Source organism: Erpetoichthys calabaricus, chromosome 2, assembly GCF_900747795.2.
Source record: "Erpetoichthys calabaricus chromosome 2, fErpCal1.3, whole genome shotgun sequence".
Lineage (NCBI taxonomy): Eukaryota > Metazoa > Chordata > Cladistia > Polypteriformes > Polypteridae > Erpetoichthys > Erpetoichthys calabaricus.
Genome location: NC_041395.2, coordinates 162,641,873 through 162,657,174, shown reverse-complemented (window position 1 = coordinate 162,657,174; position 15,302 = coordinate 162,641,873). Strand labels below are relative to the sequence as shown.

General features: G+C 37.0%; 2 protein-coding genes across 4 annotated transcripts in view; one reads left to right on the top strand and one right to left on the bottom strand.

Annotated features, from left to right (window-relative positions):
• The window catches only part of LOC127526866 (uncharacterized), a 345,966-nt gene that overhangs the window by 52,102 nt on the left and 278,562 nt on the right, over positions 1–15,302 (top strand). The window lies entirely within an intron of this gene.
• Positions 1–15,302, bottom strand: part of pld1a (phospholipase D1a) — a 287,428-nt gene that overhangs the window by 5,138 nt on the left and 266,988 nt on the right. For all 3 annotated transcript variants that reach the window (XM_028794711.2, XM_028794710.2, XM_028794714.2), the window contains 2 exons: positions 7,562–7,715; positions 5,937–6,054 (listed from right to left, as the gene is read on the bottom strand). In XM_028794711.2, the coding sequence (XP_028650544.1) occupies positions 5,937–6,054; positions 7,562–7,715 (272 nt within the window). The remainder of the gene's footprint in view (positions 1–5,936; positions 6,055–7,561; positions 7,716–15,302) is intronic.

The following is a 15,302-nucleotide window of genomic DNA, read 5'->3' as shown; positions in this document are numbered from 1 at the left end:
GCAAGTACTTTAACATCAGACCCACTAATTAGTAAATAATAGATTAATTAAACAATTAGAACACCTAGAAAAGTAGAATGAAAATCAAGATGAAAATATTGTTAAAAAGAAAAAAATACATTATTCCCATACAACTACTTGGTACATTTTAATATATATATATATATATATATATATATATATATATATATATATATATATATATATATATATATTTTAACCAAACTTACTTTTCTAATTTCTATATTGTTCCTAAAACACAGAACTTGGGAAATAACACATCACTTAATTAGCCCACGAGTCCAATTAAAAACAGAAGCTGGTTGGAACAAAAGCCTGCAGCCACAGGGGGGCCACAGGACCGAGGTTGGGAAACACTGCTCTAAACGGTCTGCAGCGACCACATCTATCCATTACAACCACCAGTGGTGGGGTCAATGCTAAGGGGGCCAACAATTAGCACAATTCAATTTTATTGCCACCAGTGATTAACTGTTAAGATACAACTCAGAATTGCTCAGGTAAAATGCTGAGACTGTCTAAATATTTTGTCAAAACGATTATATTTAGTTCACCCTTAGTGTTCCTAATACACTTCATCTCGTCCCTAAAACACTAACAAAATTTCTTTGGGTTTTCTTTTGCCTTATCAGCAACATTTTTCTCTTATTGCCTTTTAGACTTCCTAATATCCTTTTTAACCTTTTTTCTCATATCCCCTATGGTTACTGTTGGAGCTATTAATCTGATATGCTTTATATAGCTATTGTTTTAGCTTCTGTTTTTAGCTATTTATTTATTTACTGCAATTTTATATTTAATTTATAACTTCTTCCAAAGTTTGGGATGAACTTGTCCTGCATTGTTCAAGAAATACTTTTAAACCTGCTCCTCGAATGACTCCACATTAAAAATCTATCCCAGTTTATCTTTTTCAGATTTTTGCATACCTGCCCAAAATATGTCTTACTACAATTAAATGTGACCATTTTACTTCTTGAATATGCACTCTACCAAAACATTGTGAAATTAACTTTACTATGGTCACTAGATCCTAATAGTTCAATCCCTTCTATCTCCTGAACTCTGTCCTATTACAAAACACTAAATTTAGATGAGTTTCCACTCTCGTTGGTACTTTAAGATATTGTATTAAAAACAGCCACTGAATTAATCGAAAAACCCCTGTTCTTGTTCTCCATTGCTTGTAAGCTTAGCCTAGTTAATATTTATGTAATTAACTTCCATCATTACTTATAATATCCCCTCAAATTGTATGTTTTACCTTTTAAACTCAGCCCAATTGTTTTGGACCCGCCGATGGGACTGAACAATAAAGCACAATTTAATAAAACGAATAAAACCATTCATTTACTCCCTACTATAATTAAAGCTGTTAAAATTTTGTTAAAAATAATTATAGCTGTTAAAGGGCCATGTTATATACCCCAACAATACCATGTTGCAATGTTTTTCTTTCTTCTCCCAAAGATGGCTGAATTGTGGCATTACAGCAACACCTGCCACCCTCCCCCCAATCTCCAGATTTCTTGAATCTCCTAATTCAGTTGCATACAATTTAACAGACAATTACATACTAAATGAGAGGGGTGTTTCAGGTTTCAAATGGCACCACCTTCCACTTTCTATGTTTTTCACTTTCTATATTTCAGATTTATTTTTTTTTTGCAAGGCCTTTTTGAATCTTGCAGTTATTGCAGTTAATTTCTTCACCAACTATATACATTCTGAGAGTAAGATCTGCCCTTCAAAATGATACATCGGCCATGGATTTTTCATTAAATAGATATGTATACTATGGATATTTATCTGAAAGTAGAGAAAAATAATCTTCGTTTTTTACGGATTCAAAACAGTGATACTAGACATATTACTTGCATTAAAAAAACTGCAAATGTAACAGCAATCAAATCAAAGTACTTTAACTAAGTATGAATGCCCTCACACGGCTAATGCAACTCATCTTCTATCAGAGGCACTGATTATTCATAAACTTCATGTTGGATTATCTCAGTTCTTTCTAGCTTGCTCTGCAGATAATTCAGATTTCATAAATGCTATTAGGTTACGTAATGATTAACATACCACAATCTTATCAAGTCACAGATGAGATTTAGGAATCAATGTTTTCAAGTGTTTCAAGAAAGCATTCTAGCATTGAAGAAGATGAAACTATGCGTGACAAATAAAGCACAACGACTAGTCAATGAAACTTGGGCAGGGGCTTTCAACAGCAACTCCTCTTGGCAAATTCAATATTCATCTATAAATGTTTAATTAAAAAGCCAAGAGCGGCCTCTTCTCCCACAAACACACTTATTGTTAAATATAATGTAATATCAAAATTTTAAGTGCAAGCTTCATTTGACATATTTATCCATTTACTTTGTGACATTTTGTTTATCATGACAGGGTTACGCACAGACAGCTGACTGAGGCAGGATCAGGCTTAAAGCAGAACTAATGTTGAATGAAACACCATTAAATTACAGGGTATGCTTAATGCAAATGCTCAGTCACATTGGAGTAATTCAAAGTGGCCAGTTAATCTAAAATTAAGTGTGTGGAAACATGAATATCCGTAGAAAAGCATACAAGAGACATGAACTGCACTCAGCTCCTTTAACCTATGAAGCAGCAGAGCTCACCCTGCTGTTTGTATGTAACCAATACTTTGTAATTCTTATTCAGACTTGTATCCTCAGTAATAAATACAATTTCAAACATAATTAATATATGGGGCGGCACGGTGGCGCAGTGGGTAGCGCTGCTGCCTCGCAGTAGGGAGACCTGGGGACCTGGGTTCGCTTCCCGGGTCCTCCCTGCGTGGAGTTTGCATGTTCTCCCCGTGTCTGCGTGGGTTTCCTCCGGGTGCTCCGGTTTCCTCCCACAGTCCAAAGACATGCAGGTTAGGTGGATTGGCGATTCTAAATTGGCCCTAGTGTGTGCTTGGTGTGTTGGTGTGTTTGTGTGTGTCCTGCGGTGGGTTGGCACCCTGCCCGGGATTGGTTCCCTGCCTTGTGCCCTGTGTTGGCTGGGATTGGCTCCGGCAGACCCCCGTGACCCTGTGTTCGGATTCAGCGGGTTGGATAATGGATGGATGGATTAATATATGGAAGTTAGCAGGTGTACATTTTATTAGCCAAAATATAGTATAATAAATAATAGGCACTATGTAATGCAATAATCATAATTGCCAAACCTGATGTTAATGGATAACATTTAGGCAATTAGGAACTGCCACCACCCATCTTTGTATCATGTCCTCACACAGAGAAGCTGACCATGAACCCAGGGCTTCTCAAACAGAAAGTTACTCAGTTGACCAAAAATTAACTCTCAATGTTCAGCTCAGGAAGTGGACTTCTCACTTCAAAAGTGCAACTGTGAGGATGTCACACTGTAAAATCTCGTGAAGCAGCATGAATATGATATTATTTGCTTTTGATGAGGAAAACCAATCCTGAATAAAACTTTAGTAAGCCCTACAAACTCACAGAGATCCCCTGTTTGTCATTCTTATGGAGTAAACTATAAATATTAGGGCTGGGAATCAATTAAAAAAATAACTAATTAATCACATAAACGTAAGTAATTAATCGCGATTAATCACATTTAACATTAAAACATATAATCATGAAGTAAATACATACTGACTCACACAATTAATGTATAATCAACACAAAGGAATTAAAAAAAATAATGGCATAGTTTAAACTTAAACAATGACCTTGAACCTGAACTTTTAACAAAATACTACTTGAGCAATTACAACCTGAATTTGAACGCCTTCCTAAAAGCCAAGTTGAAAAGAAGGCAATAAGAAAACAAGGCCAATGTATTAATTGTCAAATTGGCGCAGTGTATGAGACACAGACGTGTCAAAGTAAAAAAATATCAAAATGACCATTGACTTTGAATGCACTGCTAAAGGCTGATTTAACTGAAAGAACAAGCATCTCTTAAATGGGAATACATTAAAACTTGTGTTAAAACTCCCCAAATACTATCCTCAATTGTTCATCAACATTGGTTATTGAAAATTATACTCTACACAAGTGCTGTCTCTGCGAATGTCAATCTCCAAGCTGCCCCCCTGTCCTGCTGCTTTGGACAGTTTAGCACATCTAAGAGATTTAATTCTTTTGTGATTGATAGAATCGTGGTGTGCCTTGAGATTTTTTGAGTTACAAAAATTGTGCCAACATATAAAATAGGTTGGAGAACACTGCTCTGCCTACACCACTGCTCCTGGTACACTAAGAAAGATCTCGTTAGCTGCAATCTCACTTAAAAACTGACACCGTGCATTACTTGGAAGATACTGCAAAATGGAATAATGGGTAGGGTAAGGATAATCATTACACTTGTATTTTGTAGAATTTTGTCATTATATTAAGGCAGTCTGCACTGTAAACTTTCAGCAGACTGGTGAGTTAAATGCAGAGATACTAGAGACTTAATTTGGTTTTAGTGCCACTCAAACATAACTTTTTTAGCACTTATGTAATATGACATTGAATCGATCTTTGTACAGAAACATGAAATAAAAAAAAAGAGCATAATTTTTACCTTTGCGACTTTTCTGTAGCATTGCACCAGGACTGCCATAAACCCCACTACCCTGCACCTATGTCAGTATGCATAAATCAAGAAAATGAACACTAGTGCTACATACTGACGTGGCGTATCATTTTGAATGAAATAATACAAAATTTTAAACCTTTAAAAGTGTTGTATATTTATATGTCCATCAACGACTTAAATTTATATCAATCTTGATTGACATTCCTGTTGTTGGTAATTTCCAGTAGAATGTTAGGGGGTGAGATTTTAAAGGGGAGAAAGGATGTTGTTAAAAAGGAGTTTTTTCCTATTATACTGAAAGAACTTTTTATAGTTATTAAAAACCTACTTAAGAATCACATCTCAACGAATATGTGTTATCAATTGGCATTATCATATCAATATCAATTTTATGTCATCAAATTTTTAAAAGTAGTATATAAATACGATACTGGATGTGAATGAAATTCTATAGGCACACACTTAACTTTTTTGTATTATTGTTTCGTAATGTTAAAAAAGAAATACGTGAAAATGATGCCCTGATCTGGATGCATCTGGACACATTAAATTGGCCCCATTAATCAAAAAATCAAAAATTAACACGTTAACATTCCCAGGCCTAATAAATATATAAATCCACATAGTGATAACTTTTCTCATAACTTGCCCAAGTCTGTGTGCTGGACAATATTTATACTGCTGCTTCTGCTTAATATGGGGTAATACGTTAGCAGACAACATCTTTAAAATCAACTGATGTGACTACATTTTTAAATGTATTTTTTTTTGGTATGATTTTTTTTTTCATCCGTGTTTTGGTATGTCTGTTATAAGTGAGCACCTGCATTCAAAAGCCAAAATAAAACCTACATTTAAAAAAAACAAAACATTTGCACTGGACATTGGAGGAACATGGCTAGAAGCAGTAGTGGGAACCTAGATATGAATGTTTCTGGATGAATTTTCTATGATGATTTTCTTTCATGCTCATATACCTGTAAGTTTTGGGTCCAGTAACATAACATTTATAAACTTGCCCTCATCAAGTTTAATCTTTCTATGCATTCAACTCACTGATGTGCAAGTGGTTCCCCGAGTAACAAAATTTTAAACAGTCACAAATGTGTACACTTGCTGTGGGTGGATGTGGAAAAGATTATAATGTAAATACACTTTCTCTGACTGGACAGCCTATGACGTGAATATGGCATGGTGTAAACTGATATAAAACTACTTATGATTATGACACAATTACATCTCTGTCAGGACCTATTCCAAGCCCAGTATATCAATCATTCAGAGAGGACACTACACTGTATTCTTTTTCATCCCAATATACAACATACCTTTTCAAAAATAGTTGCATTGCGAGCAGCTGTGGCAACCCACACCTCCTTGAAGAAGCGATCACTTATAGGATCAGTCACGTCTATGCTAGGATCAGTGAAGCCCCCCAGAATGAGCCTGTAAATGAGAAACAGGGGACGTTAACATACCAAACTGTCACAAAACAGCTTGTCTGACTATGCTTTTTTGCCCTTGTTCCATGCTCATACCTACTACATGAATATGTTCTATGTAATACTATAATCTTTATGAGCCATAATATTAATATAAACTGTGTCAGGAAAAGTGACCTGTGGTAGGGCTTCCATAGTTAAGGCTCTAACACATCTTAATTTATATCAGAATCAAAGGCAGCAATGGCCCATCTCATGAGCATTGGGCATATGGCAGGAAACAACTTTGGGCAGGCCATAAATACATTGAAAGATCAACTCCTATACCCACACTCACTTTCACACAGGTGCTTATTTAATGGGCTAACACTCAAGACTGCAGCTCTAGGGTTTTCTTGTTACATACTTTAATAAAAATAGCATTTGATGCAATAGTAGGTGAATAGAGAGGAAACTATACTGTATGTGCTACTAAGTCATTGAAAAATACAAAGAGAAAATGTGCAAAATCCACACACAGACAACTACTTGTTACGAAATTCAACAAATAAACACTGCAACTCTAAGCCACTCATAATGGAATCATTACTATGATTAATAATATATATTCTTAAAATGGATACTCTGTACATGTGGCAAAACGTGAACTGAATATGGGTTAAGGAACAGCAAGAATTGATGGAGACAAGTGATTCAGGCTCTACAGCATACTGTCTTGTGTTGTTGTAAAGAAACTGAAAAGAATGACTCAATATTAATTTTTTAACACCACGCATACAGATGGGCTCTATTTAGAAGAACTGGGTTTTTTTAGAATTTGTAGCATATCTGCAGATTAGTTTATTTGTAGCAGTTAGTGCCTGCGGCACTTTTATTATGCTGGAAGAGGACAATGAATGCCCAATATAGTCGATTAAGTTGTCTTCTGACTTGCTTATTCCTGAACAGGGTCGTGGGGGTGGCTGGAGCTTATCCCAGGCAGGAACAAACCCCAGACAGGGTGCCAGTCCATCACAGGATGAACACACATAACCTGCATGTCTTTGGACTATGGGAGGAAACTGGAACACCTGGAGGAAACCAACTAAAGGGGAGAACATACAAACTCCATGCAGGGAGGACCCAGGACACAAACCCTGGTCTCCTTACTGGGAGGCAGCCAGTGCTACCACTGCACCACCGTGCCACCTGTCCAACATTGTGATACCCGGAAAAATTTGTTACATGCTTTTTTAACTGGTAATGTAATTCGAAAAGAAATCAAAGATCACCATCCAGGCACATGGGCTAGCAGCTACGTTAAAAAAGTGTAGCCTGAACCCCCTTATCATACTTAATGCTACAGCTGCCACTTTCAACTCAATGGATTTTACTACATAAATAATCACTAATAATTATAAAATTCCCCAAAAGCAGATATATTCTTTTTGCAGTCAAATTCAATCTCTTAAATAATTTAGAATTTCCATCACTATTAAAATTTAAAGGTTTTACCCGAGAGTACCACTCACTTAAAGCACTCCAGCCGCAGCTCGAGAGCCAATTTTCCGGCAAGATACTCCTCTCCATCCATGATTGAAGGAACTTTCTGGGTGTCCTCAATAAGTACAGCCATCTCACTGTCCCGTTTTCCCAGCATGCTTCTGTCATTAATATTGGCTGAACCTGAAACAGGTAATCATCACAAAGGAAGGATCTTTTTAAGTTAAGGCTAAATACAACGCCACAGCACCAGGTAAAAGAGAAACATGAAATGATTAAATGCACCATGCCACAATCAATTATATACTTAATAAAATGTCTACCAGCAAACTAAAACAATTTACATAATGCCTTTGCCGAATGTGAATCACGATCAACATTTTATTTTAATTTTAAATTCTTATGCCTCTGCGGAATGTGAATCACAATCAACAATTTATTTTTAATGTCAAATTCACAATTAATACACAATTTCAAAAGCTGTAACACATACTTTTATTTTGATGAGGATATTAATAAATCTTTAAGAACAAAGCTTAGGAAAATGCCTGAATGAAGTAAAATCAAAAGCAGAGTTAAATATTTTGAGTTTGTGCTCATACAGCAGATGTCACAGAATAAGCTTTCACTGGGGTATCATAAAATATGCAAGCGTGTTAATGCAAATGTCATGGTTGCCTTTATGGCTTTAAAGTGCAACTCCAAAACACTTAAGTTTGTCTTTCTTAGCTCTTGGGTGTTTTTATGAGTGTAAGAACTTTTATCCAAGAGTCCCATTTTAAATGTGACGGAGTGATGGGTCCAGAGAGGTCTGCGTTCCACTTCACAAAATGCAAGTTGTCTTTATGACAATGAAAGAGGGCTGTTGAAGAAATGTGCTGCCTTGTGTGGACATTCTAAAATAAATTAAAGATTAGTAAATTAAGCAATCCTTCATGAACCTGTTTATCTGCACAAATTTTAATTCAACGTCAAGTTCAAGTGGCTTTATTGTCACACCATCCATGCACTGTATTGTATGTATCATAAAGTAAAATTACCCAGGACCATGGAGCAATATATACACAAAAAGTATATAAACACAGGAGAAGTGCAAGACAAATTAAGAATTATACTATATTCTATTAAACTATACTACACTATGCTATATTCTACTTAACTATACTACACTATGCTATGCTATACGATACTATTACATAAGTGAATAAACAATAGAAAGTAATAAACTGAACTAGATAGTAATACAATAAAGACAACAATAACAATAATAGACACAAAAGTAGTAACAGATATCCTAAGTATAGACAGACTACTAGAAGCAGATCTAGGGCAAGAGGGCAACAAAGAGTTCACAGTCTGGACTGAAAATGGGTAGAAGCTGTTGCAGAACCTGGCGAACTGGTATGGATGCTTCAGTACCTTTTGCCAATTGGAAACAGGACAAAGAGACTGTGGGAAGGGTGGGAGCAGTCCTCTGGAACATACTAGGTTTCACGGATGCAACGCTTAATAAAAATGTCTATTGGAGTATAAAGAGGACCCAATAATCTTTTCTGCTGTGTGCACTACCCATTGCAATTCCCAAACCAGACAGTAGTACGACGAGTCAGAGTGCTCTTGATGGTGCTCTTTCAGAATATGGTGAGAATGGAAAGTTGCCGAAGGAAGAGAAGATGATGCTGTGCCTTCTTGGCTATTGAGGTGGTGTTAATTGTACAGATGAGGTCAGCTGACAGGTGCACAACAGGAAATATGGTGCCCTTGACCAATTCCACCATGGAGCCCTCAATGTGCAATGGGGTGAGGGCAGTATGGGTGTTCCTGAAGTCAACAATCATTTCATTAATCTTGTCCACATTAAGAGACAGATTGCTGAACTCACACTAGTCATCTTATCTCCAGTCTGTGAGCTAACTCATCCTTAATGCTGATGAGACCCACCACTGTTGTGTCATCAACACACTTAATAATGGTATTACAGCTGTAAGCTCTCTTATAATCATGAGTCAAATCGAATCAAATCAAATTTTCCTTGTCACATACAATTATGCACATAGTGCAAATTGTAGTGAAATGCTTAGTTACAGAAGTTCAAGAAAAATATATTATTTAAAAACAGGAACAGAAGTGGGCTGAGTATATAGTCCTGTGGGGCACCAGTACTCAGCATTATTGTATTGGAGATGGTGTTTCTGATGCAGACTGTCTGGGGTCTCTCTGACAGAAATCCAGAATCCAGTCACATAGAGATGTGTTGTAACCTAGCAGACTCAATTTCTTTATGATGTTCTTAGGTATGATGGTGTTGAATGTTGAACTAAAGTCTACCAAAAGCATTCCAGCATAAGCACTTTTTTATCCAGGTGGGACAGGACTAAATGAATAATATATGATATAGTGTTATATTGTTAGATTAACAATGGACATTCAAGTTGAGTACCCTAAAGAAAATACATATTCCCTTTTATATTCTCTTTAAATATGACTATAGAAACAATTCAAAAGCGACATGATATTTATAATTCTTAATCACACCATTAATGTTGAGATAATATAGTTTAAATTAGTCATGACATCCCACATTTCATCTGAACTAATCAAAATTGAGAAGATTCAATCAGTAATAATTGAAATGCAAAATTATTTGAATAAAGTCATCTTCAGTTCTATATACATAGTATCCACAGTAAATTCATCCATCCACATTCAGGTCCACAGGATGATGGATGCATCAAGGGATGCAAGATGGAAACTAAGCCTGGATCAGGTGCCACTGCAATGCAGACCCACACATTGCATACACCAACACTCACTCCTTTTAGGCCAGACTGCAACATATTCTGTGGTTAATTTGAAATATCCCATTGTTGTGCTTCAGAACAATCTACTTTAGTATATACACAGTTAGCCTTTAAACATGCGTTATAAGGTGACGTGCACTTTAAACAAGAGAGCAATCACAAAAACATGGCTGGACTGTTCTAGTATTCTACTCCATCCATCCTGCATCCCAGATTTGGCTTACTCAGATTTCCACCTAACTGGACCTCTTAAAGATATAATCTGTGACAGAAATGTTTGGACGGGGTAGGGGGGAGGTGTACTCTTGTTTATTACTGGTGGAAGGCTAATAAAGTTGGAAGATAGGACATAAAAACATGAACAGTGTAGTAAATACAGTACATCTAGTTATCCTATGAGTTTGTTTAAACAATCCTGCAACAACTTAATAGAAATAAAAAAAATAAGTTGAAAAATGTTTGCTAATACTTTAGTTTAGGTAAGAATAACAAGCAGTTATTAACAGTGTGCATGTTATTAAATATATTATAATTCTTTCTAACACAATATAGAACAATGAATAATATAAGTAACATTTACAGAGTCTTATTATTTGTAATAATTTATTACTGTTAATATCATACTTAGTAAAATAAGAGCATTTAAAGACTGTTACTAGCTGCTTCATAATGGATACCTAAAAATTTCTAGGCAACCACTTATTATTTAAATTAAATAAATAATTCTCTTTATCAAGTATAGTACAAAATCAAGGGTGGGTGGTACCCACTGTGGGTGGTAGGAACTCCTTAGATTGTGAAATGGGTGCTTTGTGACAGCAGGTTCCCAAGGCCTGAACAGCTTTTTCCACACAAGTCATGCAATTCCAATGAGATAGCAATACTCTTTAATGAAGTAAACATTTCTTTTCTCAATTTTCATAACTAGCTCCAATGTTTACTACATGCCAGTAACAGCACATGGGTGGAAGTAGCAGCTAAGACACAACATTACTTATTCAATTCTTAGCTAACTGTATAAACCTGAACAAGTCACTTGACTTATTACTTCTCCAAAAATACAAATACCTGTAAAGGCACCCTGAACAGGTCAGTTGCCCTGGATAAAGGTATCAGACTAATGTAAAAATAATACCAATTTATGTCGCAAACTAACACACTTACATCTTGAAGTGCTGTACAGAAAAAAGTAGAAAATCCAGGTATGACAGAACCACTCAGGACTGTCCGCAGTATGTGCTGGATGTTTAGACTCACCTACTAAATGTTGCCAATGAAATATTCTCACTAATTTATCAGTCTTGTTTTGTAAATTACAAGTGTTTGTGACAAAAGGTGCTATATTAAGACAGGTTTTAAACTAATATGTTCCTTAGATGTGTTGTCTATGACAAGATACTATAATTTCTTTCATTAAAATACTTCTTAGCTGTCTTCCATGACACTGTTGTGTGATGGGCTGCATCACTAAAACCCTTTTCTTTCCTAATTATTTATAGAACTGGGAACATAGTGCAAATAATTAAGCTGTGAAATTTACCTCAGGTTTTACCAGGAGTTGTGGGGCAGTGCTCCGTTGAAGTTCATCTGTGCTGTGGCAGTTTGAAAAGCTTCGGCAGCAACATGGCGGCACCTAGTGCGCCACTGGCCGAGAAAAGAGAGTCTTTTAAAAAGTTTAGTTGAGCCAGCAGAGGGAGGAAGGCAGTGAAAAAAGGTACTGAGAAGAAGAATGGCTCGCAAAGGCATAGGTTGTCTTGCCTGATGTCTGACTGAAAACTCGAGCATGCAGGAGGGCATGCATGTGCGAGAAGTGTAGGGAAATTTTTTTAAATATCCTGGAGGATACATGTTGTGGGCGGCACGGTGGCGCAGTGGGTAGCGCTGCTGCCTCGCAGTTGGGAGACCTGGGGACCCAGGTTCGCTTCCCGGGTCCTCCCTGCGTGGAGTTTGCATGTTCTCCCCATGTCTGCGTGGGTTTCCTCCGGGCGCTCCGGTTTCCTACCACAGTCCAAAGACATGCAGGTTAGGTGGATTGGCAATTCTAAATTGGCCCTAGTGTGTGCTTGGTGTGTGGGTGTGTTTGTGTGTGTCCTGCGGTGGGTTGGCACCCTGCCCAGGATTGGTTCCCTGCCTTGTGCCCTGTGTTGGCTGGGATTGGCTCCAGCAGACCCCCGTGACCCTGTGTTTGGATTCAGCGGGTTGGAAAATGGATGGATGGTTGGATACATGTCGTGAAGGAGCTAGCATTATGGCATGTGTCCCAATTGGGGAACACCCTAGTGTTGTCAAGGATTGGCTAGTGGTCAATTTTTGGCCACTCTGTGATCATTTCTAAGATAGAAGGAATAGTATGTGTGGAGTGCAGTTCAGTTCATCCTCCAATTTATTGTATAGTAGAGGTGCAAAGGTGAGAAGGATGGAAGGTCTGCTGTTTTGATTTTGGATTTTTCCTTTTTTGTAAATACTTTATATCCCTTGATTTTTGACTGGAGAAGGGGGAGAAAGAAGTATTTTCTTTTTGTAAATAGTTTGTTTTTTCTTTTTCATTTGCCTTTCTTTTGAAGGAGGAAGAAGTGTTTGCTTTAATGTTTTCATCTACTTTGGTAGCACAGTAAGAACTGTAGTAGAAGAGCTGAGATTCTGTGTAAATAGTTTATTTTTTTCACTTTTCATTTTGCCTTTTGAGTGTCCTTGCTTCAGACTAGTTGTTCAAAGAGTGCAAAGCAATGATTTTGATTTGATCATTCAATTTAATTTTGATCCAGTTTATTTTGTGCACTTATTTTAATTAACTGTTTTGCTGTAATAAAAGACAGCATTTGTTTTAACATCTTTTGTCTGTGTGTCTTACTACTAAAGGCTCTGGACAGTCAAAAATGACTAGATACCCAGTGCAAAGACCATGTAAAGTACACTGCCTAGTACACATATCTGACACTCTGAACTGAAGCACTTAGTATGAAAATGAATGGAAGGCTGAATAGAAAATGACTTCTTTACACTGCCAAAGTGAGAGAGAACTGCTATTTCTGAGAGGCTTTTGTCTTACATTTATATTACAGAAATCTGCTATGAAAGACTCAAGAGAGTCACACATCCATAAAGTATGAAGGACAGTCAGCTGCTTGTTTTCAAATGAGCTCATTGTCTTGAAGATCTGAGGCAATTAAAACTGTGGTCTGTCATAAAGGGGTCAGACAGCAACAGCAATGAGCAGAGACATGAATGAGCCCCAGAGCACAAACACAAATGTGAACAGAGTTATTCCATTGGCAACTGAAGCCTCACAGCTGAAGGCAGCCCTTCATACAATTTTTCCACACAGCAGTCAGACTTCAATACATCTTGAGGAAACTTTGATGAGAACATACAAAATCACCTCTAGCCTGTTCAGAAGAAACACCTACAAAACCATTATAAAAAATCAACACATCAAATATTTGCTTGCCTAACAGAGGCATACATTTTTGTATTGTTTCAGATTTGTCTATGTAACTACTGTGTCACCTATGAAAGTATAGTGAAAGTCAACAATGCAGGAACACTAAAAAATGGATGCAGAGTTTTGTAAGTGAGAATTTGCACAGTGGGAAAAATGGCTTAACACTAGAATTACCAGAGCCTACGAAGAAACTCGAAAATCCGTCCCACCTTAAATCGCGTCTTAAAGCCGTTTGCACATCTCCGCCAGAGTCTTTTGTCATCTAAATGTGCTGATAAACAAAAGCTACTAGCAGCCAGCTATTCCATCCCCCCACCGACTTAGAATGAACTCCTAGCTCATGCCTTGCCTTGATTTGATTATTTGGGATTGAAGTGGAATTTTACAGTGGAAATAATTCGAGCGTTATTTGGAATACACGCATTTCATGTGTGTTCCGTTTCTACAGTATAGTAGTAGTCTGTGCAAACATATTTTTAAAACAGAAACGTTTTTCATATTCTAATAGTAAATGACAAAATGTAGGCATAAACTATATAACGTATGAAGCCTGAAGTCCATATATCAAAGAAACACTTTCACAAAAGGTACAAATAAGAGAACACGTGCGCTTTTCTTCAAAAGTATAACTGCACAAAAAAAAAGCCGCGTTAGCATGCCACATTGACACTCTTACTACAACTGCCGTGGTGGCGTAATGGTATCAGCTCCTGACTAGGGATCAGAGGGTGGCGAGTTCGATCCCGCACGGCTCCACTTCGAGAAATGAACTGGTCTTATTCTTACATTTTTAGAATAACAACATAAATTTCATTTCAGTCCGTAACAGCCGGTGTAACTTATAATACTGGTAAAGGTTAGCTTTTTTTTTTTTTAATTCACTTTTCATTCTCGCAGTCGATGCATACTAATGCAACCCCCCCCCCCCCCCAAAAGGGTTCTGACACATAAACACTGGCGAAGCTGCCTTCTAATTCTCGTAATTCTAGTGTTAAACAGAGAATTGGAAGGGGAAAATGGGAGGATAGAACATATAAGGTGGAGGGAAGGGGCAGTGCTGGTTCTCGCAGTTTTGTTGCTATAAGCAAAGCTGTAAATGGTTTACCCCCCCCCCCCCCTTGCTTTGATTGGACTTATCATTGCCAGGCCTGTACACAGAAACCTGGACACACTGGAGTTAAGTCTGGACTGGAGAGAGTGAAATACAGAGGGTCTGGGTAGAAAATAGTGAATTTACAATTTGAAACTGCCAAGATTGTGTGATTAATTATAGCAGCGCTTGTTTACAAAACTTTAAGTGGTGATATTTCAGAAAACACATAAGAATTGGGCTGTATTTGGGGGTTTTATTTATTTATTTATTTATCATTAAATATTTCTTTAAACAAAAAAATAAATTGTTTTGCACAATCAAATTTTCACCTACACTAGCTGTAATATCTATAAATCTCTATTTAACACACATGTGCGAGTCTGAGGCAGCCAACAGGTTCAAAAGATGGTAATATTATGCCGAACCAGTGAAGG